Consider the following 25,423-nt stretch of genomic DNA (forward strand, 5'->3'; position numbering starts at 1 on the left):
AAACGTCCACTTGTTTAATTGTTGAGTCGATTTCGGGAATAACTGCACTTTATGGATGTTTAAACTCGACGAACATTGACATTACTGCTCGAGGCGGACACCCAGGGAGGGGCCGTTACCATGTCAACAAGACAAGACAAGTGTGCAGTAATAAATTAAGGCAAATACACTACAGATTAATGAAAAACAAAAACATGGCAAACCAGAAACCCTGAATCTAACAGTAGTTACTGCACTTTGTAGCTTGACCCTAGCCTGGTAAAACAGCCGGTCATGTGAACTCAAATTTAATTTCGTTCTACCAGACCATCTGGCCTCAAGCCCTGGAAGGGCGTTTTCAGAAATTACAAAGTGCTCTAGACAATCAGCGACTCGCCTCGTAGTTGACATCGTAACCGGCCCCTCTGTGAGTATCCGCCTTGAGCAGTAATGTCAGCATTCGTCGAGTTTAAACAGCCATAAAGTGCAGTTATTGCAGAAATCGACTTAATAACAACAATTAAACAAGTAGACGTTTGTGCCAAATGTGCTGAAATTCCGTCAAGGCATTCCTGAGATATCGCGTTAACGAGCTAGAAAATGGCGTTCGGGGTTACCGAAAATAAGATTTTGCATTGTTAAATTGATTTTCATACCTAGAGTACCGCAGGGATGATGTATTTTGTGTAGGCTTACCCAGAAGTCCTTGCACTTCCTGGTTCGTACTGTAGGTGTAAAAGTCTTTTAGTATGTGGATTTCTGTTAAATGCATGAAATAAGGTCTGTGGTTGACAAAAGTTTATGAAACAGAAAAGTTTGTCTTCAGCAAGATAATCTTAACAAATGAGGAGCACTTGTATGACTTATGAAGCATAAATGCATTTTTTTAATGTGATTTTCAGAAAACACTTCAAAAGTCAAAAGTAGTCCTCATTTGTGAGGATTATCTTGCTGAACACAATGTTAGCTGTTTCATAAACCTTTGTTAACCACAGACCTTATTTCATGCATTTAAAGCTTAGGCCATTTGTCATATTGTCGATATCAAAACTAGAATGTACTGTACATGGCTTTATTTTCAATCTGCGTGCCCTACAAACAGCGGTACAGCCCTTGCTGCTAGTTAGCTTTGCACTGGTCAGTCGCCCAAAATGCACATTCCAACTTACTTTAGCAGTACGTTCATGTAACCCTGTGGTATTTACCCAGGGGCTCCCACTGTGTTAATCCAGGCCTGAGCGCCAGAAACAATCACATGTACATATTGTGACTCGTGTACTCACCACGCGATGAAATAATAATCCAAAGTTACATGAAACGGCCATTTTCATAGTAAATCCACACACCGAAAACTAACAGTCAACCAAAGTTACTTCCTCGTTTGCCATGAGCTGCGCATGCAATATGTGCAGTCATCAGTACAGAGCACGCGCTGTGCAGTGCGCATGCTCTGTACTGTCTGCACATAGATTTTGATTATTGTTTCATCGCGTGGTGAGTCACAACATGTACATGTGAGTGTTTCTGGCGCTGTTGGAATCTGCATTTTGGGCGATTGAACGGGAGTAGGAAAAAGTACCATAGACTGCCATTGTAGCGCAAAGCTAACTAGCAGCGAGGGATTGAAAATAAAGCCATGTACATTCTAGTTTTGATATCGACAATATGACAAATGGCCTAAACTCTCAAAGCGTATCCCTTTAACCGAAATCCCCATAGAAAAACCCCATTGACTTACATGTAAGTTAGTTAGTTGCTACCGTCCAGGTCTTCCGGACTCATTCCTGTGGTACTCTATTACTGTAAACAAAGGAGACCATGGTGGAGACGACTTGTAGCCACCACTTAATGCTATTAAGGCCTTTTTATGCTTCAACAGTAATGCGTCTGAAGAGGCTCATGTTCATTCGTTTGGCTGCTCGGTGGGACAGTGGGGACCGCGGCAGCCCCCGCTGCTCGCTGGGACAGCAGTACGGGGTAACGTTACGTGATTTCACGTCACTTTGTCGCTAAAGTGCATTGTGGTCAACACAGTCTCCCAAAGACCAGAAAGACTCGCCAGTTTTGTTGCTAGTCGCTTTTGACAAATTAAGTTGCCAAGGTCTGAAAAATAGCAACAAAGTTGCAACACTGCTGGGCTATTTACTACCCCCGCCCCCCCCCCCCCCCCCAGCATGTGCATACGTTGAATACCTCCCCACATATCGCTCTGTTCTGCATGAGTATAACAGCCAAAGCCTTTGGCCATCCTATCCCCTCCCCCCAGCTGGTTGATCTGTGATCAGATGATATTCTAAGCAGCATATTGAGGCCTCAGTTTGTTTCTCTGTCTCTCTCTGGCCTGTTTGGCTTTCCTGAAGAGGAGAAACGTGGGACTTTTCTATATGCCTTTTGTGCTGTAAAGCAATCTACCCCCCCCCCCCCCCCCCCCCCCGGCTGGAAGTTGCTTTTAAACTCACCTCCTCTCAAACTTATTTACATTACTTTTTGGGATTTGGATTTGTGTGTGCCAGAGATGTTCGCAGATCATTTCTTGCAAGTCCAAGTCAAGTCTCAAGTCTTGGAGGGGCAAGTCCATGTGTCTTATGGATAAGCCGACCATTATAGAAGTTAACTTTCATATTACCAAGTGACTCATTTTTTGGGCACATTTTCAGGTGCCTGATCAAATTTGATGCGGCCAGCATACTTTATTTTGATACTGCAGACATTACATTTAATGATTCTTTAGTTTGGGTCTTGTGTGAAGTTATTATAGTCAAAGGTTAGGACAGATGGCACAGCTGCAGGTGTGCAGCCATGCTGCAGCTTACAGTCACCTGTGGCTGCATCCACCAGATCTGTAAGATTACGCATGATAATGAGGGAGGGGATGACATTCAGCTCGTCAGACATTTCCTTAATGTTAATGCAAGTTCCAAATCTCGAGTCCGAGTCGAGGACGAGTCTGAAGTAAAGTCTCAAGTCACTGTGTGTGTGACTTAAGTGCGTCTTAAGTCCAAGTCTCAAGTCCAAGTCCCCATCTTTGGTGTTTGCGTGTGTGTGTATCTGTGTCTGTGTGCAGCGTGTCATTAGTGAACCACACACACATCCAGTATACAGAATTTGGCTCTACAGGTGGGGCAGGGGACTGTGCTGGCCAGCCACGTCTCAGGTCTCTGCTGGTCCTGCCGGCTGGCGAACCACCGGCCCAGACAGGAGAGACACCACATGGGTCTGCAGAAGCACTGCTGGCATGAGTCATTATCACCATCTGAAACACAGGAGAGACACCACATGGGTCTGCAGAAACACTGCTGGCATGAGGCATTATCTCCACCTGAAACAGAGGTGAGACACCACATGGGTCTGCAGAAACACTGCTGGCATGAGGCTTTATCACCATCTGAAACACAGGAGAGACACCACATGGGTCTGCAGACACACTGCTGGCATGAGGCATTATCACCATCTGAAACACAGGAGAGACACCACATGGGTCTGCAGAAGCACTGCTGGCATGAGTCATTATCACCATCTGAAACACAGGAGAGACACCACATGGGTCTGCAGAAACACTGCTGGCATGAGGCATTATCACCACCTGAAACAGAGGTGAGACACCACATGGGTCTGCAGAAACACTGCTGGCATGAGGCTTTATCACCATCTGAAACAGAGGTGAGACACCACATGGGTCTGCAGAAACACTGCTGGCATGAGGCATTATCACCACCTGAAACAGAGGTGAGACACCACATGGGTCTGCAGAAGCACTGCTGGCATGAGGCATTATCACCACCTGAAACACAGACAGGAGAGACACCACATGGGTCTGCAGAAACACTGCTGGCATGAGGCATTATCACCACCTGAAACACAGACAGGAGAGACACCACATGGGTCTGCAGAAACACTGCTGGCATGAGGCATTATCACCACCTGAAACACAGACAGGAGAGACACCACATGGGTCTGCAGAAACACTGCTGGCATGAGGCATTATCACCACCTGAAACACAGACAGGAGAGACACCACATGGGTCTGCAGAAACACTGCTGGCATGAGGCATTATCACCATCTGAAACAGAGGTGAGACACCACATGGGTCTGCAGAAACACTGCTGGCATGAGGCATTATCACCATCTGAAACACAGGAGAGACACCACATGGGTCTGCAGACACACTGCTGGCATGAGGCATTATCACCATCTGAAACACAGGATGCCACATGGGTCTGCAGAAACACTGCTGGCATGAGGCATTATCACCACCTGAAACACAGACAGGAGAGACACCACATGGGTCTGCAGAAACACTGCTGGCATGAGGCATTATCACCATCTGAAACACAGGAGAGACACCACATGGGTCTGCAGACACACTGCTGGCATGAGGCATTATCACCATCTGAAACACAGACAGGAGAGACACCACGTGGGTCTGCAGAAACACTGCTGGCATGAGGCATTATCACCATCTGAAACAGAGGTGAGACACCACATGGGTCTGCAGAAACACTGCTGGCATGAGGCATTATCACCATCTGAAACACAGGAGAGACACCACATGGGTCTGCAGACACACTGCTGGCATGAGGCATTATCACCATCTGAAACACAGGATGCCACATGGGTCTGCAGAAACACTGCTGGCATGAGGCATTATCACCACCTGAAACACAGACAGGAGAGACACCACATGGGTCTGCAGAAACACTGCTGGCATGAGGCATTATCACCATCTGAAACACAGACAGGAGAGACACCACATGGGTCTGCAGACACACTGCTGGCATGAGGCATTATCACCATCTGAAACACAGGAGAGACACCACATGGGTCTGCAGAAACACTGCTGGCATGAGGCATTATCACCATCTGAAACACAGACAGGAGAGACACCACATGGGTCTGCAGAAACACTGCTGGCATGAGGCATTATCACCATCTGAAACACAGGAGAGACACCACATGGGTCTGCAGAAACACTGCTGGCATGAGGCATTATCACCATCTGAAACACAAGAGATACACCACATGGGTCTGCAGAAACACTGCTGGCATGAGGCATTATCACCACCTGAAACAGACAAGAGAGACACCACATGGGTCTGCAGAAACACTGCTGGCATGAGGCATTATCTCCACCTGAAACAGACAAGAGATACACCACATGGGTCTGCAGAAACACTGCTGGCATGAGGCTTTATCACCACCTGAAACACAGACAGGAGAGACACCACATGGGTCTGCAGAAACACTGCTGGCATGAGGCTTTATCTACACCTGAAACACAGGAGAGACACAACATGGGTCTGCAGAAACACTGCTGGCATGAGGCATTATCTCCACCTGAAACACAGGATGCCACATGGGTCTGCAGAAACACTGCTGGCATGAGGCTTTATCTACACCTGAAACACAGGAGAGACACAACATGGGTCTGCAGAAACACTGCTGGCATGAACCATTATCACCACCTGAAACATGTCAGCAAAACACAAACACAGTCACACAAACTAGGGGTCCCACACCTTCTTAAACATAAAATTCAAGGGGCCCATCTTCCCAAAAGCGCAAATTTAGCATTTGCGCTCGTTTAACGCCGTGCACAATGCAAATTGGGGCGGGCACAAGCGCATGCCTGTTATAATTGTACTGGGCATAGGCGTTTCAGCGCTAAAATGTGGGGATAGATGGCATTATCCTATCGTCAGCAGCGCGCAATTACTTTGCGCTAAGAGCTTTGAAAAGGACCTCTTACGCACTAAATACCTCAGCGCAGTGCAAAGTAAAATTCCTTTTGGATATGTCATTACGCACAGCCTTGCCACGCCAGGACATCATAGCTGCTAAAATTGGGTATTAGCAGATAATTCAGTGAGGCAATCAACTATAACTCACTGAGAAACTTTTATCACATCGCAAAGAGGGAAATGAATTGAGAAAACTTGTTGGACAATGGACATCGGCTATTTACGTTCATAACCCGGAGGGTCGTTGGCACCACAGACGATCTGTCAATAAGCTCTCTCCATCTCTCTCTGTCCTTGCACGAGTGAGTACACTCTATTACGCATTGAGAGAATTACAGCATATTGCATGCCTCGCGCAAACAGCCATTGCGAGACGGGAATCTGATGATTGTGATTGATGTAATGCCCAGCATTGCCTGGCCACACCAGTGAATAATTCTGGTAGTTAAGACCGCCCAAATCGCGTTTGCGCAGGCATTTTGGGGTGCAGATGATTTTGGCACGGCTCTAATTTGTGCCTGTGACACGTGCCGTGAACGTTTCCACATCCCCGCCAAGAATTGCATCCCCAACATATTTCGGGGTTGTTTTCACTTAGAAATCAGGGAGGTCACGTCTACCAGACAATTATACCACTTTTAAACAGTTACATTTCTGTATAAATCATTACAATTATGCTCCCGTGAGGTGGGGATGCTTTTTTTTATGCTGGGCGGGGGTGCAAAACTCGGCATAACACCTGGACAGCGGACTGCAATCTTCCCTGCCTTAAGGCACGCGCAAACAGGTGCGCAATCGCTAATAGGGGATAGCGCCTGTACGAAGATAGGGCCCAAGGACTTTTCAATGACTTTCCAGGTGCAATTCCCTCAAATTTAAGAACCCGGCATGTCATAATTTGAGACACCAATACAGGATCATTACTGTTACATAGGGGTGTACAGTAACAATACGCACATTCGTATCAAACCGTTTAGGTACAAGGCTTTAGGTTCAACACACATTGCAAACTGAACAAATCCTACACTGTTGAACAGTGCAAGTCTTCTACTAAGGATCTATCTAAGGATATCATAGTAAATTATAAAACTGATATGAAAAAGACAAAAGGTGTTAAAAACATCGTCGTAAATTTATACATTTAAACTACACCATGAAAATAATAAAACAAATAAGTAATAAGTAAATAAAAATAAATTAATACAAATTAAAATCAAGGAAGTTTCTCCGGCATCTTTACTTTTTTTGCTGTATCAAAAATGTACCAAACCGTGACCACTGTCGTATCGAACCAAAGCATGAATCTTGTGAACTGTTAGACCCCTACTGTTACAACACTGTTGCACTGTTACTGTTATAACCCTACTGTTACAACACAGATAATGTTTCTAGCAGCTTTCAACACTTCTCTACTGTGCTGTGTTAAACCTATTCTTGCACAAAATATATAAATTTAAACACTTTCAATGACCCATGTCTATTTATCAGGGATGCAAACTCATTGAGAGTGAAAAAGGTGACAAATACCAGGGCAGACACAGAACCACTCAAAATTATTTACTTAAGTGCCCTACTTTGGAATCAAAAGGTTTGCATCCCTGATTTATGTCTATTTTCAAAAACTTTCAAGGCCTTGATTTTTATTTTAAAATTCACAAACATTCAAGGATTTCAAGGACACATGGGAACCCTGATACACACACTGACCATCTTCACGGCAGAGTCTGATCAGCTTGGTCCCTGCTGGCACCTGCATGCAGCCGATACAAGGCTCCAAGTCCTGGGGATAAAGAACATTCTTCAGTTTTCATTTGACACTTTTTAAATGGGAACAAATTTGCAATTGAAATGTTAAATGAATTGGTAGTATTCATTTACCTGTTCACTAGGGAGAGTATAGGACTGATTGAGTTCCACCTGAGCTTTGAATGTTTCCAAGAAAAGATCGCTGATGGTTTGGTGAATCACAACGTTGGCAGCGTTTCTGATGGGAGCATGGAGTTTCTCCCTCAGCTCTGCATATTCTGTAGAGTTCAGCCTGGAAACATTGTGACAACAACAGAGAGAGAGAGAGAGAGATGGGTGCTGACGATATATATATTTTTGGACTTAACTTTTTTTTTTTTTTTTTTACTGGTGTCCGGGTTGTGCAGCAAAGCTGGTGTTCGCATCACTCACTCCTAGTTTAGTTCGTAATCAATACTCATAGGTTATTTTTCATTACTAAATAATTGTTTTGTCAAAAATATGTTATTTAAAAAAGAATACATTCAGAACATTATTAGAATGTATTTATATTTTAAATTTAAATATAACTAAATGTTTCTAAAGCAGCAACAGTAATGTTTACAACAGCAAAGTCACTATATAAACTCAATGATATCTCACTGGAAACAAATCTAAAATGTTAATAAAATAAATTTTCCTGACATCATAATACTGAGTAGAGTTGCCACCTTCAATATGTAAAAATAAGGGACACATTGCCAGCCGCGTGACACAAGTCATGAGATTTTGAGTGGAGTGGCAGATACCTAATTTCCTGCATTCACTCCTACCCCTACCCACCTCGAGCCCCGACTCTCAACGACCTTCCTATCCCTAGCTATGGCCCCTTTTACCTAGCCCAGTCCCCCTTCCTTGATGGAACGGATGGACATGCGGCCACAGTGACCTTGAACTTTGTCCACCAAAATCTAATCAGCTCATCCTTGAGTCCAAGTGGATGTTTGAGCCAAATTTGAATAAATTCCCTCAAGGCGGTTATGAGGGAACCCTACGTTAATGAGCATGAAACAGGCGGTCGTGAGGTCAGTGACATTGAAATTTGACCACCAAAATCTAATCAGCTCATCCTTGAGTTCAAAATTCTGTTAAAATTCCCTGAAGGCGTTCCTGAGATATTGCATCAACGAGCATGACAATGGCATTCGTGAGGTCACAGTGACCTTGAACTTTGACCTTTGATGACCAAAATATAATTAGTTCATCCTTGAGTCCAAGTTGATGTTTGAGCTAAATTAGAAGAAATTCCGCAAAGGCGTTCCTGAGATATTGCATTAACGACCTTGGAAATGGCGTTCGTGAGGTCCCAGTGACCTTGAATTTTGGCTTTGACCACCAAAATGTCATCAGTTCATCCTTGAGTCCAAGTGGACGCTTGAGGGAAATTTGATGAAATTCCATCAAGGCGTTCCTCAGATATCGTGTTAACGGACATCGGATGGACGGACAACCCGAAATCATAATGCCTCATTCGGCATTTGCCAGCCTAGGGACTGTGATTTGCTCTTGGGCTCCCAGCTGGATGGATGGGAATGCGCATAATTAAATTGTGTGTGGATGGAAACCCAACTAATATTATGTTTGTTTGTTTTGATACCTACCTGATGTCAAAGGGGCTAACAGCAGGGTTGATGCTGGAGATTCTCAGAGTCAGGATCTGGGTGGGGGAGGGGGAGTCTGGGCTCAGCTGGTGCTGTCTGGACTCTGTCACGGTCACGTGACTGTCCCTCTGTAACGCCATGTACACATGATAGGTGCTCACCTACAGAGACAGAAAGAAAGACACACACATACATTATATGGATGCACCGATTGTAGAAGTTTTTATAACCCCAAATAGTCGGGAGACTTGTTGTGTCTTAACGTGCAGCTTTACTTCAGGCTTCAGAATACAGACTCTGTTCACTCACAGGACGTCATGACGTTATGGGTTAGATCCACAGCTCCGCCTTGTGGAGTCATCTTATATCACTGACATATCAGTACACCGATTGCAAAACTTTGGGCCGATACCGATATTTAACTCATTCAGTGCCAGCCACTTTTGGAGAACGGATGCTCCCAGTGCCAGAGTTTTCAGAGCGTTTTCAGTGATTTCTCGAGGCCCACAGAATATTGTGTGATATTACTATGTAAACACCGAACACGCACAAGAACGAGCTGGCTCTATTGTATCATCAGCAAAAAAAAGTTTATTGATACCATTTTCCGTTCTTTAGTTATGAGCCGGAGAAGATAGGTTGTTTTCAGCGTTTTCAGGCTTTTCAAATTATTAGCTGAGATAATCCGCCTTTTGTGAAATGCAGCATTTCAAGCACATTCACTGAGTCTGAAGATAATATTTTCTGATGTAGTGACGTAGTTGTTGTGTGATGCCCTGCGTGCACCACCCCCCTCCCCCCCTCCCCCCGTAAACTCCTCCCCACACTGCACACAGCCTCACGCAACCATTATATTTTCGGAGTGCTGCGTTTGTGTGCTGCTGTCGGCTCTCAGCGCCACAGCAGGGAAGAGCCAACCCGGATTGCTGAATGGTTTGGCGTCAGGGGCTGCTTTCCTGTCTGCTAATCGGGTGGAGAAACTATACAGACAGACAGACAGACAGACAGGGACAGAGGGGCTCAGTTGTGAGCGCGGATTGACTCCTGTTCGGAGCCAATGTCAGCTCCCGCGACAGAGCAAATGGCTCTGGGAGCATGCATCGGGTTGTCTTTGATCCACGGCTTTTAGGCTGTTTCTCGGACCTGTCTCTAATCTGGACTGCACCGAGCAAGCACTGTCGCCACCTAATGAGTCCGTAAAATAGGTTATACACCTCCAATAGCTACTATAGTTGTACAGGAGCTGCGGAAGGCTTTGATCGACGTCCCACCGTCAAAAAACGCATTGGACGTCGAAGGACGTCCGTGGCATTCTACGTCACTATTTAATTGGACGTCGAAGGACGTCCATGGCATTCAATGAGTTAAAATAACAATTTGGCCGATAGACAATACCGACAGGGAAACAAAGAAATACCGTATTCATTATAAACAAATAACTGAACTGTATTAAAATCTTTTTAGGCCAGTAAATCTGGGGGGGGGGGCACACGTAACCAAGAACCAATTGATACAAAAGGTTTTTCAAATGATTCTGTTACCATTGGGCATGTTAAATACTATTGTTAACACGTTGACTGCCACTGACGTATATATACGTCAAAAAAAATCCAGCGGTTCACTGCCATGGACATATTAATACGTAAAAAAAAAACGATTTTTTTTTTTTGACGGTGGGATGTGCATCTAACCCTTTTACATCTCTTATATAAGTATTGGACGTGTACAACGTGTACAACCCATTCCACCGACCCACTAAGTGGCGACAAGGAAGGAGGAAGGCAAGCAAAAAGCAGTGTGACGAAGCCATTCTCATGAAAATGGATTGGCGAAAACGCTTTCGTTTTCGCGCTGATTGCTGGCAGTGCGGGATTGCAAATTTGCATAATAGATCACGGATGGAACACACTTTGAAACACGCAGCATAAATATGACCAGAATCGCAAAAGCTTCTCTCAACCAAAACTCCAAGAAGCGAGCGAGTCCTCCATCCAGACTTCCTCAAACAGCGGCCGCGCAGACAGGCACAGCAGCAGCAAAGCAATGAGACTGGTGACGCGAGGTTACAGCAGCAGCAACGAGCTTGTGACACGGCCGCTGCGGCCAAGAGGACACACACGGAGGGAGGAGTTGGAAGCAACTCTCCCTCTCGCTCTCTCCCTCTCTCTCTCTCTCTCTCTCTCTCTCTCTCTCGCTCTCTCTCTCTCCCTCCCTCCCTCCCTCTCTCTCTCTCTCTCCCTCTCCCCCTCTCACTAGGATTAAACCTAGTGCGTCTCCCTCCCGAGAGGGAGGGAGAGAGAGAGAGAGGGAGGGAGAGCGAGAGGGAGGGAGAGAGAGAGAGAGAGAGAGAGAGGGAGGGAGAGCGAGAGGGAGGGAGAGAGAGAGAGAGAGAGCGAGAGGGGGAGGGAGAGAGAGAGAGAGAGAGCCAAAAATGAATGGTTAAAGTGACTGTTCTATCGAATTTCACAAAAAGCCGTTTATCTCTGAATATTTTTTCTGACGCTGAAACCATGCTGTATTCAACTGCTAATGCTTACATAACTACTAACTCTACAAACTAACTCTTTTAGATAGAGAAAGCACACATTCTATTAGTTCTTTTGAGATATTGTGTGTTCACAAAATCTTAGCAGAAAAGAATCCTCGGGTCTTGAAAGATGAGCCAGAATCCTCAAAAAAACCCTCTGGCAGAAGCTAACTACAGTAAAAAAAAAACGTCTGGCAGTGAATGTGTTAAATAACATCTTCTAAGTCATCTTCTACCCAAAGGAAAATTCAGGAAAGGGGCCATTTTCAAGATGGCGTCCGAGATGGCTGCCGGGAGCTTAAAATTGCTATATCTCAATTATTATTCAACCTAGAAAGGTGGTTTTGGTGTCTAAACCTAGGTTTTATGGCTCAAAGAATACAACTGAATCAGTGAAATGACCATCAGTTAATTATTTGTTGACAAATCCAAGATGGCGTCCCAAGAGGAGGCCCCAAATTCCACTCAATAAGGTAAACAATTTAACTAATAGATATCATCATGGAACTACATTAAGTCAATATTTTTTGTATTACAAGTTTTTGGAAATTTTATGTTTAAATACTGTAAAACTTAAAATAGTAGCCCGGGCGTTTATTTATCAAAACTTATAGCCAGACCCGGCGTCTATATGGGACCAGCATCTATTTGGGACCGGCGTTTAATTCTTTTTGCACAGAATTCTTGCTCAGCAAAGATCGGAAAGTATCTAATTGTTTATTTAAACCAGTGATTAATACCTGTGATTAATAATCACACAGGCTAATCACTTTGAACCAAACCAAACTGCCACCGTTTGACACAGGAGGCGAATAGCAGCCTTTCTGGCAGAGACCTGTAACGTTAGCATTAGCAGCAGCTAACGTTAGCTCAGTAACCAGCTGGTCAGCACTTCTATCAGACAATACAGTGTTTGACTTACCAAATAGTTCCAACACATGCTCGGTATAATCCATACTGCCTTTATGGTCACTGTTCCACTGACAGAAATGCACTTTTACAACGCCAAACTAATGTTAACTTCTCCCCATGTTGTCATTTATGGAAACCAGACAGCATCTCCAGTCTAACACCTCGACTCCGCGGCTAAGTTTTGAATGTTTATGTTGTGCAGTCCGTAGCATCAAACAATACAGTATGCATACTTGAAACATGTCGGTTATCTAGAAACAAAGTGTAAAACTGTTTGACAGGGAGGAGAAAGTAGCCTACTCGAATCTCCAAACCAGACTGACGTCCGCCAACAACACACACTGCCCACAACGTCTAAGTGACTGTGAATTCAGTCTGAGCACAACACAAAAACATACCGTAATAATAATTTAAAAAAAGGTTTACGGTATACAAATTTGTAGAAAACTAACCCATTAGGCCAGTCAATATATTAACTCATTGAGTGCCATGGACGTCTTTCGACGTCCAATTAAATAGTGACGTAGAGTGCCACGGACGTCTTTCGACGTCCAATGCGTTTTTTGACGGTGGGACGTCGATCAAAGCCTTCCGCATTTCCTGTACAACTATTGTAGCTATTGGAGGTCTATAACCTATTTTACAGAACCCTTAGGTGGCGACAGTGCTCTCCAGGTTAACAGAAAGGCAGAGAAAAACAGAGAATAAGTCGTTGGGGAAACGGAAATCGCATCGCATCCGTATGCATCGATATGCATGAAGCGTTTTAACGTTAGATGTGCCCGCAGCAGCCAATCTGCTCCCACAATTGAGCTCCTCCATGTCCGCTGCGACAGCCCAGGCCATTCGCATGATCAGCCGTGGAGTTATTATTCTCAACTGGAAGCATAGGAGCCGGTGACAAGCACACGCGGAAGGCTGTAAAAAAGCTGGATGTCGCACACCCTTCACAGTGCAGAGCAAATTCAGCAGAGAGCCACCTCCCATACAGGAGGAGTGTGCAGTTGAGGCGAGGCGGGGCGGGGCGGGGCGGGGGGGGGGGCACGCAGAGCAGCACACAACACTGACCCAGACAGACCCAGGCAGCAGGACAGGGTTGGCAAACGCAAGCCAGAATATCCGATGCCCACCAGCAGCAAATCAAGAAAGCAAAGAAGCTGCAACCAGCAGCGCACGCAGGGGCCAGCGCTGCTGGTTGCAGCTAAAAATATTATTCTGCCAAACAAAATTCCCTGGCCTTCACTGTTTTATTGAAGGAAATTATTTTTGAGGTGTGACTACATCAGAAAATTAGCTTCAGAGTCAGTGATGTGTTTGAAATGTTTAATTTCACAAAAGGGCCATTATCTCAGCTTCTAGAAAAAAACTGCTCTTTTTTGTTAAATCAAGCGATCTTCTCCGGCTGATAACTAAAGAACGGAAAATGATATCAATAAACCTGTTTTTGCTGATGATAGAAAAGAGTCTCATCGTTCTTTTTGCGTGTTCATTGTTTACATAGTAATATCACACAATATTCTGTGGGGCTCGAGAAATCACTGAAAAAAGCTCTGAAACTCTGGCACTGGGAGCGTCCGTTCTCCAAAAGTGGCTGGCACTCAATGAGTTAAAAAAAGTGCACATAACCCTGAACAAATACAAAATACAAACGTTTTTTTCAATGGGTTCTGGTACTATTAAGTATGTTAAATAACATACTAAAAGTCTACCCAAATGAAAATTCCGGAAAGGGGTCATTTTCAAGATGGCGGCTGCCGGGAGCTTAAAATGGCTATATCTCATTCAATCATCTTGAAAAGAAGTTATATATATATATATATATTAGGCATGTCACAATATATCGTCCCACAATATATCGTGATATCAAAACGTGAGAATATGTATCGTTGAGATGAAATCTCATATCGCGAGAAAAAGAAGCTGAACATGTGGTGGCACTGATCTGCATCTGATTGCATGCTCGCTCTCCTTTTCATTGCTTTGTTTGAACAGACGAGGGACGTTACAGACACGGAGGATGAAAATAACTCAAATTAGCGTGGAGGATGCACCCTCAACTTACAAATCGATCGCAAAGAAATATTGTTAAAATATCGTATCGTATCGTTATCGTGAACCCAATATCGTATCGTATCGCGAACTGAGTGTATCGTGACACCCCTAATATATATATATATATATATATATATATATATATATATATATATAATATACACACACACTAGATTATCAAGCCATAATAATAATCCGCAATTGTTTTAAGTTTTGGTCCGAGTGAAATGTTATGGTCTCTCCTGATTCTAAATATAGCTGAATCGCTTGGTTTGACCAAGTAAAACTATTTTTATAACATTTTATGAAACGTCTATGGAAAAATGAATGGCAGATTAAATCCCTTGGTGTGTATGCCGAACACACTCATGGCACTCAATAGCCATGTGCCAGTGATGATCCCCCTTACTAGGTTTGTGTGAGTGAACACTATTATTGTATTTATGCATAATTCTACTTGCCTTTAACACCCAGGTGTCCGTAATAATAACCCTTACCTTTAACACCCAGGTGTCCGTAATAATAACTCTAGCTTCAGGAGGTCCCGTAGCAAATTTATCGATGCGTCTAAACTCAGTGTTGATGCTGGTTGCCACGGTGCCCCAGGCAGAGCGAGGGGGCAAGGCATGGGCCTGCAGGGCCCGGCAGATTGGATGGTTGGACCAGCGGAGGCGGGACCAGTAGATGATGAGCGACCAGCTAGTCAACTGGAGGAGAAAGGAGATGAGGAGGAAGGCTTGCCAGCCATCACTCACCTGGTGGAAAAAAACACAATTGTAAATTTGTAAAGTTTAAGTACATTAGGTAACACTTTACAATACGGTTGTAACTAATGAGTTAATTCATTAATTAATAGTGAACAAATGCTTAACTAAGGTATGAATACATTCCTTCGTGTTAACTAAGTCATTAAAAACCTGTCTCTGCCTTACAAGTCTATTACCAATAGGTAGAGGAGTCTCTTGCGCTTCAGCCCCTCCACAGAGGGAGGTTGGTGCTCTCAGGACAGGACAGTATTCACAACAGAAATAAATGGGTAAACCCAAGAAGGACCTGGAGCACTCGATTCACTGGAATAAGTTTAATTCACTAGGTGCAGACCAACGTTTCGACGCGACAGCATCTTCATCAGAGTCGACTCTGGTGAAGGACTCTGATGAAGACGCTGTCATGTCGAAACACGCCGAAACGTTGGTCTTGATTTTTCAGACAGACAGATCAGGAGAAAAATAAACTTGTTCAAGAACTGTCTCTATCTAAGCAACACACTCTCGCGAGATTTGGCAACAGGAACTCATGTTAGCAGGGAGCGATTAGTTAAAGCTGAAGTTCGTTGATGTAGTAGCTAAATCTGTGCCTAGAAAAATAGATTTTTTAATGGAATCTCAATTTAAGATAACCTATAGAGGTTCCAAGATATGGAATTCACTGCCTCCCCTCCTTGCTGAACTTTCTCCTTAATTAAAAAATCTATAAAAAATATTTTTGCTATATAAATAGCCCAACAATAATTTGACTTTTGCTTTTCTGTGTTCTCCTTTTATTTCTTTATACAGTATTGTGTCGCTTTTTTTATGACACTTTCCTTTTTGTGTGTTTTTTATCTCTGTATTGCGATGTCCATGGTCATGTGTGTGTGTGTGTGTGTGTGTGTGTTAGTGCTGCACGATTAATCTAATCGCAATTGCAATCGCGATGTCAGCACGTGCGATTACATAACCGCAAAAGGGTGCGATTTTCCCCCCATTTTTCTGGTGTTTCTTTTTTACATGTTTGGGAGAGACAAATGTCTCAAAATGTTTTATTTTTTTTAAGATAATTTTATTTCAAATTGTTTTATTTATTTAGTTTTAATATATTTTAAATTGTAATATATTTCATGTATTTTAGTCTGTGATACGTGAAACTGTCCAAGGTTATCATACCGTCAAAAACTGATGCCGGCCCGGCACATCCCTAGATAACATTTGTTTATTATATTGCAATCACATTCGCAAATTGCAATATTGTCCACCATAATCGCGAATTGCACCTTTCCCCCAAATCGTGCAGCACTAGTGTGTGTGTGTGTGTGTGTGTAGGATGCATTTATCTGCATGTCTTTGGGTGTGTGTGGTCAGGGTGTTGGGGGAAGGGAGGGTGTGTGTGTGTGTGTGTGTGTGTGTGTGTGTGTGTGGGGGGGGGGGGGGATTATGTATTTTTCTACATGCCTCTAAATACCCTAATATGCCACGCCCCTTGAGGGCTTTTTGGAATCCCCTGCATGTTTTCTTTTATCTAAATTGTATTTCATGGTGACCTTGGACACCGATTATTATTATTTTTTAAATATGTGCTAAATAAAAATACTCAGTGGTCCCTGGAGAAGTGGGTAGACTGTAATCTACGCCCCTCCCCCCCGGCTGCTTTTTGATATATATATATATATATATATATATATATGCATTTTTCTGAATGAATTGTATTGAAATGTGATGTAAGTCGCTTTGGATAAAAGCGTCTGCCAAATGAAATAAAGTAAAAGTAAAGTATATATATATATATATATATATATATATATATATATATATATATATATATATATATATATATATATATATATATATCCTACTTAACTAGTTTCAACTACTTTTGCTGGTCAGTCATTATTGGTGTCTACAAAAACAACATTTTGATTGAATAGGCTACAATGTAACGGCTACTGAATTTAGTTCATTGATACAAAAAATGTCAAACCAACTCATCAAGTTAAATTGCCCCCCCTTTATTTAGAAAATCAACAGGATGTGCCCAGCTCGATCTGCTCTGTGCTGCTTGATGCAACTCAAAGAGAGGAGCGAAAATACACAGGCCGATTTGTTTAGTGGAGCAGAGCAGAGAGCCGCTTCGGGGACGCCTCTTAGGCGTTCACTAGACAGACTACCCTCCACTCCACCACTGAAAATACTCAATACCGAAATACCTTAGTTTCAACTACATGTATATTGAGCTAACAAGGGGCAGCTTTGTGTTTATATGTGTGGTTTGTGTGGAGTTTGGGAACTCACGATCTCTATTTCAAGTTAGCTTGTTACTGTAGGTCAGCACTAAAGGTGCTCTTATGCTCGAGCAAAGCTCCGTGGGGGTGGGGCCCCGCGAGTCTCCGTAGTCACCGTGCAGACCTCGCACTGAGGCAGATGCCATTATACTCAGAAAGTGATCACCATGTATTGTACAATGGTGAGAACAGCCCGTGAAAAGTCGCAATGAAACGCTGTGCAGTACTGAGTGCGCTTTCACTCTCAAACGACCGCACATCAGCACATGAAGGACTCACCAAACTTGTTTTTACTGAAAGCCGTTTTTACTACTCAGCCCTGATAGCCTACTACTCTGTGCTGCTTTTAATCTCTCTCAATAATGCTCTTAACACAACACATTTACTTGGTGAAATGACTAAAAACGAACAGTTGCAAATCTAAGTTTATAGCCTACCACATGGGTCAAGAAATGTGGCGAAAACACAGCTCAGTGTTCAGGGCTCAATGGTTTGTATGCAGCCATGTTTGGAGAGAAGCTCGCGCTGTTAGAAAAAATATCAGGCACAACGCGAGCGGCCGCTGGACCACGCGCATAACCACGCCCAACAAATTTACGTAATTTGACGCGCCCGCCCCTCGCTCCACCCCCGCGCCCTTCACGGCAGGGTGAGCATAATTCAGCCTTAACCCTGTGTCACCAGGCACAGTCCTCTCACAACACTTCAGGGGAGAGGTCAGGTGACCACGTGACTATTTGGGAGACTTGCTGCTACCATTTGTTAGAATTGGCAGAGCCTGCGGTGAATCATCTATAGACCTTATTCGATTGACGTCACTCACGTATGGGCACGCCCACCGCCGCCATATTGTTGACATTCCACAGCGCGCTGTTTAAAAGTGACTGACGGCTGTCATAGCTTAGGACGCTAGCCAGCGTTACTTACTAGCCTATTTAATGCCGTTTTTACTGCGTCAGGAGCTATTTCACAACAGCAATAGTGTGCTGTGTAATAATACACGGCTGTAGTAATAGCAGCAATAAAAGCCCAGGTGTTAGCTACTAGCTACTGTCCACAAACGTGAAGGGAAAGAGACTAGAGGCTAACGTTAATAGCAAACATTGGGCTCATGCAAGCAAGCGTCAGATCAAACAAACATTTAACGTTAAGGTTATTTACCTTTGCTGTCATGACAATGTTTGATGATGATGATGATGATGTCATTGGTGGCACAAAAGTAAAAATGTCAGACCAATTGCCACAGATGAAATAGTTATAATGCTAGGACTCAAGGGATTTGAAAGCCTTCAGCTCCTGAGATGTGCAGCCTATGCCAATGCTGTCTGTATTCACAATGTCCGGTACGTTATACCTGGCAATATAATGAGTTATATTTACTCTAAGTCAGTTTTTTATAGAGGTCCGCACCTTCGACCAAACTTATTTTTTCATCACTTCTCTTTGACGAAGCCATAACTGTTGTTATACGCTCGGCCAGACTATGTTACGGCTGCGGTTTGTCATCAATATGGCGCCGTCCGGGGTTATCGAATAAGGTCTATAGTAATAGAATGTCTATGTATCGGCTAAACAGCCCGGCTTGGCAACTTTTAGACTGAAGGAAATGCCACTGGTTTGTGGATATTAGTGGGATTTTTGGCCAGTGTAAAAGGGGCTTATGTGAAACATTGACTTAAGGGTTCTCCAGCAACGATGCTTTCAGTTTCGCATGACTTAATGCAGGGTTCCCCAAATAGCGGGCCCACGCTGGAATTGAAAATAAAAAATAAAATAATAAACTAGAACGACCGCACTGGGGATTTATGCCTCCGCCATTAGGTCATTCTTGAGCCCAAATCGCCATTTGAGGCAAATTGGAAGACATTCCGTCAAGGCGCTCCTGAGATGTTGTGTGTGAGGTCACAGTGACCTTGAACTTTGACCTTTAACCATCAAAGTCTAATCAGTTTTCCGTCAAGGCATTCCTGAGATATGGCGTTAACAAGCTTGAAAATGGCGTTGGAGAGGTCACAGTGACCTTGACCTTTAACACATTCACTGCCAGCCTTTTTTTTTTACTGTAGGTAGGTTCTGCCAGAGGGTTTTTTTGAGGATTCTGGCTCATTTTACAAGAGCCAAGGATTATTTTCTGCTTGGACTTTGTGAACATAAAGTTCACAAAAGTACTAATAGAATGTGTGCTTTCTCTGTCTAAAAGAGTTAGTTTGTAGAGTTAGTAGTTATGTAGATATTAGCCGTTGAGTACAGCATGGTTTCAGCGTCTGAGAGTGAAAGCTGAGATAATCGCAGTTTTGTGAAATTCAATCAAACAGGCAGAACAGTCACTTTAACCATTTATTTTTGGCATCAGTGAGAGATCAGACATCTAAACAATATAGTTCTGAACGCCCTCTCCTTCAAACTCCTCCCTCCGTGGGCGTGTCTGGTGGCTTTCAGCCTGCGTTTGTCACAAGCGAGTGTTCTGCTGCTGCTGCTGCTGCTGCGAGTTTGAGCAGCCTCCCTCCCTGGCAGCGAGTGTGGATAGGGCTCACTTGTTTCTTGGGTTTGAGAGCTTTGATGAAGCTTTGTGCGATTCTAGGCTTTATGCTGCGTGTTTCAAAGTGTGTTTTCCACCCAGTCTATTTTTGGAATCCCCCACCGCCAGCTCCCAGCGCGATAATGCGCAAAAGTGAAAGCGTTTTCGCCAATCCATTTTACAGTAGAGAATGGTTTCCTCGCGCGTTACCCTACAGTTTTGGCTCCGCTTTTCCTAGTGTGGAGAGCACTGTCGCCACTTAGTGGGTCCGTGGAATGGGTTGTACACGTTCGCTGACTCCAATATTTTTATAGGAGACGTGGGGAGCGTTGATCCACGTCCCACCGTCAAAAAAAAAAAAAAAAAAATTTAAGCCGAGATAACTCGTCTTTGGCAGTGAACCGTTGGATTCTGTAAGCCGAGATAACTCGTCAATGGCAGTGAACGTGTTAATCACCAAAATGTCAATCCGTTCATCTTTGCGCCCAAGTCGACGTTTGAGCCAAATTGGAAGAAATTCCATGAAGCTGTTCTTGAGATATCGCTTCAACGAACTTGGGAATGGCATTCGTGAGGTCAGTGACCTTTACCCTTGACCACGAAAATCTAATCAGTTCATCCTCGAGTCCAAGTCGATGTTTGAGGCAAATTTTATGAAATTCCGTCAAGGTGTTCCTGAGATATCGCGTTAACGAACATCGGACGAGTTAGTAACGTAACTAGTTACTTTTTGAAAAAGTAATCGGTAAAGTAACTTCATGTTTCAAGTTTCTATCTGCTACAGAGAGAGTGAACATTGACAATTCTGTCCAGTTTTTCAGAGAAGCCTTAATGCTTCTTCTTCTTCTTCTTCTTCTTAATGTGTTGTGTAAATGTAGTAGGTGGTCTTAATGTTTTTTTTTGTAAATGGGGTATTAGGTGGTCTTAATGGGTTCTATGTAAATGGGGTAAGAGACAGAATGACAGAAAGACAGACAAACTCACCTGGTGGATATAGGCCAGGTTTTTTTCCGGAGCAGCGATACACATCCCCATGTAGTAACCTATAAATGAACAAGGTATATGAGTATGAGACTTGTAGTAACCTATAAATGAACAAGGTATATGAGTATGAGACATGTAGTAACCTATAAATTAACAAGGTACATGAGTATGAGACTTGTAGTAACCTATAAATTAACAAGGCACATGAGTATGAGACATGTAGTAACCTATAAATTAACAAGGTACATGAGTATGAGACTTGTAGTAACCTATAAATGAACAAGGTATATGAGTATGAGACATGTAGTAACCTATAAATTAACAAGGTACATGAGTATGAGACTTGTAGTAACCTATAAATGAACAAGGCACATGAGTATGAGACTTGTAGTAACCTATAAATGAACAAGGTATATGAGTATGAGACATGTAGTAACCTATAAATGAACAAGGTATATGAGTATGAGACATGTAGTAACCTATAAATGAACAAGGTATATGAGTATGAGACATGTAGTAACCTATAAATTAACAAGGTACATGAGTATGAGACTTGTAGTAACCTATAAATGAACAAGGTATATGAGTATGAGACATGTAGTAACCTATAAATGAACAAGGTATATGAGTATGAGACATGTAGTAACCTATAAATGAACAAGGTATATGAGTATGAGACATGTAGTAACCTATAAATTAACAAGGTATATGAGTATGAGACTTGTAGTAACCTATAAATGAACAAGGTATATGAGTATGAGACATGTAGTAACCTATAAATGAACAAGGTATATGAGTATGAGACATGTAGTAACCTATAAATTAACAAGGTACATGAGTATGAGACTTGTAGTAACCTATAAATGAACAAGGTATATGAGTATGAGACATGTAGTAACCTATAAATTAACAAGGCACATGAGTATGAGACTTGTAGTAACCTATAAATTAACAAGGTATATGAGTATGAGACATGTAGTAACCTATAAATGAACAAGGTATATGAGTATGAGACATGTAGTAACCTATAAATTAACAAGGTACATGAGTATGAGACTTGTAGTAACCTATAAATGAACAAGGTATATGAGTATGAGACATGTAGTAACCTATAAATTAACAAGGCACATGAGTATGAGACTTGTAGTAACCTATAAATTAACAAGGTATATGAGTATGAGACATGTAGTAACCTATAAATTAACAAGGTACATGAGTATGAGACTTGTAGTAACCTATAAATGAACAAGGTATATGAGTATGAGACTTGTAGTAACCTATAAATTAACAAGGCACATGAGTATGAGACATGTAGTAACCTATAAATGAACAAGGTATATGAGTATGAGACTTGTAGTAACCTATAAATTAACAAGGCACATGAGTATGAGACTTGTAGTAACCTATAAATTAACAAGGTACATGAGTATGAGACTTGTAGTAACCTATAAATGAACAAGGTATATGAGTATGAGACATGTAGTAACCTATAAATTAACAAGGCACATGAGTATGAGACTTGTAGTAACACCAGTCACATGATCACAAAGGCCAATCAAAGACTATTCCACCTCTGGCAGCTCAAAAAATGCAAAGTTAAACATAATCTCCTCCTCCAGTTCTATACACAGCCATCCTAGAAAGCATCCTCACCTCATCCATCACCGTTTGGTACGGCAGTCTGGACAGTCAATCACGTAATAAACTTCAACGCATAATAAAAAAGCCATCAAAAATCACAGTCACTCCCCTCTCATCACTAGACTCACTCTACCATAAACGCACAATCACAAGAGCACAAACGATAGTTTCTGATCTATCTCATCCAGCTAACCACCTGTTCCAACTGCTGCCCTCTGGCCGGTGCTACAGATCCATATCCACCAAAACAACCAGGTTCAAAAACAGCTTTTTTCCCACTGCCATCAGTTCACTGAACTCCACCCACTCCTGAAGCAATACCCCATCCGCAAACTCTGTTCATGTTGAATGTCCTGTATTTGTTTTTATATGCTACCTGTACTGTCTGTGTATTGTCTGAAGTCCATGTTTTTCTGCTGACATAGTAGCTAATGTGCTGTAATATGCTGTACCTAAAGCAAATTCTGCCGACTTTGTTGTGCAGTCCTTAATAAATGAATCTGAATCTGAAAACAAAAATAAAAACTAAACTAAACAAAACTGTGGCCTGCCCCAACCCCCTCCCTTTTTATTGCATGTATGTATTTGTAAACAGTGGTCTGTGTTACCCAGAGGCAGTGCGGCGTGCACCAGCACGGTGAGGCTGGTCCTCTTGACGTGGTACTGGATGAAGAGGAGGTCCTCGCTGCCCAGCCAGGAGCCGAACACGCTCTGCACCGACAGTCCGGCCGAACGGAACTCCTGAGGCGTAAACACGACGCACAGAGCGAACACCGCGTAAAACAACGTGAACGTTACCTCTGGGCTCTCCATAGTATAACTAGTACCATGTAAAGATACTGGAAGATCGTCTGTTTACTTTATGCTACAACGCTTCCTGGAAGAGACGCACAGCTGGCAACGAATTTACATTGATAAGAAGTAACATCTACTCCATCGTTCCATTGCAACGCCAGCTCAAACTCGCCATTCTGGCCTGAAGGAGACACCTCTGATTGGCTGTCATGGCTCTGTGCTGTTGTTCCATTGGCAAGGAGGCGTTTTTTCAGGCCAACATGGTGGCTGCGCTGTTTTGAGAAGTTTTATCTTGCATTCAATACTCTTTGGCACAGGGGTCAAGTTCTTCTTCTTCTCATTTCAAGTTTCCGGTCGTGTAGACGCTACTAGGCGTATTACTGCCCTCCGCAGGACAAGGATTGAACTACCTCAAATTCTCGGATACAATCCAACTCTTTCATTTCATGCATGGACTGCTTTTATTATCAGCTGGTGGTTCTCATTCTGGCCAAATAAATAATAAAACTCCTAGTATATATAGTTAGGTGTGAAAGGGTCAAGCAAGCTAGAAGCTACTAGCAGCCTACCGGTCTGTTTTTTTTTGTTTTTTTGTTTATGATTCTGCACAAGTCCAGCACACATAAGCAATTGAAAAATGGTTATTTTGCACATTAAAACAATACACTAAGCATTTAAACGAAGCTATGAAGCTATACTTGTATAGCTTCGTTTAAATGCTTAGTGTATTGTTTAGTGTATAAATTATGTTTCTGCATGACAATAACTGTTTTAAAACATTGAGAATGTTCTCAGTATATTTTTATAAATGCTATTCATTGGAGTGCATAGCCTAAATTGAACACTTGTCAAGTCTCTGGCAGCATGCCAAACATTCCCACACTAAGGAAGACGATCCCCTTCACTTAAAAGGAATACTCTGGCAATTTTGAACCAGCTTTGTATCAATACAAAATCAGTAGTAGCCTACTGTATATTCAAAAACTGTAAACAGTTTTGCAGTCATCTTACTATAATAACTTACTATATCTTTAAAAATGTTGTTGTCCGGCTCATAGCTATGCCGTTCAACGTGCAATCGGGCTGAAACTTTCAGGGAGTGCAAAGAGCACCCGTGCCGGTGACTTGACGGAGCCAGATTTTTTTAAATTAGGTGATTGCCCTAATTACCTACTAATGTGATGTCATATGATGTCATCATTGAGGACGTCATCAGTGATGATGTCATCAGTGATGTCATCAGTGATGATGTCATCAGTGATGTCATCAGTGATGATGTCATCCTTCCGGGGTAGGTGATTTATTGAAGAGAGGAAACAAACAGAGAAGCCAGGGGAGGAGGAATGAGAAGAAAGAAGAAGAACTGACTGATGACAGGGGAAGAAGAAGAAGATGCATGGATCAGAGGATGGAGGACACGAGAGGAAGGACAAAATTGCAGACAGGAGAAGAAGAGAAGGGGCTGACATAGAGGATACGAGAGGTCTTGGTAGCATAACCCCCATCCTTCTCTGATCTTGTTCACTTCCCTTTCCTTATTTCTTCGTGGACACTGAGCAGCCCCACTATTAGGCACTTAATTGGCTTCCTCCTTCTTGACAGCGCACATTTCCCTAAGTTTCTATCGAAGCCCGTAACTACTGCACTGTCAGTATTCCCACATCTCCTACATATCTTGCTTTTAGTGCACACAGCAGCCATTATTATTATTATTTATTAATGTCAACTTGGCATCTCAGGGCTTGAGGAGACTTGGATTATGCCAATGTGAGCAGTATAGATGCATTTTATGTATTTTTTCTGTTTTTTCCCCCCATTCTTGCTCATGACCCCTTCACACTCAGCAGACAGCT

At 42.8% G+C, this 25,423-nt stretch overlaps 1 protein-coding gene across 1 annotated transcript; it reads right to left on the reverse strand.

Annotated features, from left to right (window-relative positions):
- Positions 1 to 2,452: 2,452 nt before the first annotated feature.
- On the reverse strand, positions 2,453 to 23,588 carry tmem129 (transmembrane protein 129, E3 ubiquitin protein ligase; the record flags this gene model as incomplete). Its single annotated transcript, XM_083651461.1, has 7 exons — positions 2,453 to 3,232; positions 7,426 to 7,498; positions 7,597 to 7,756; positions 9,105 to 9,265; positions 15,093 to 15,350; positions 21,135 to 21,193; positions 23,384 to 23,588. 7 exons carry the CDS (start codon positions 23,586 to 23,588, stop codon positions 3,051 to 3,053), a joined length of 1,098 nt encoding a protein of 365 aa, XP_083507587.1. The 3' UTR covers positions 2,453 to 3,050.
- Between the last annotated feature and the right edge of the window lie 1,835 nt (positions 23,589 to 25,423).

The sequence above is a fragment of the Poromitra crassiceps genome (genome assembly GCF_964638095.1).
Source record: "Poromitra crassiceps genome assembly, chromosome: 15".
Classification (NCBI taxonomy): domain Eukaryota; kingdom Metazoa; phylum Chordata; class Actinopteri; order Beryciformes; family Melamphaidae; genus Poromitra; species Poromitra crassiceps.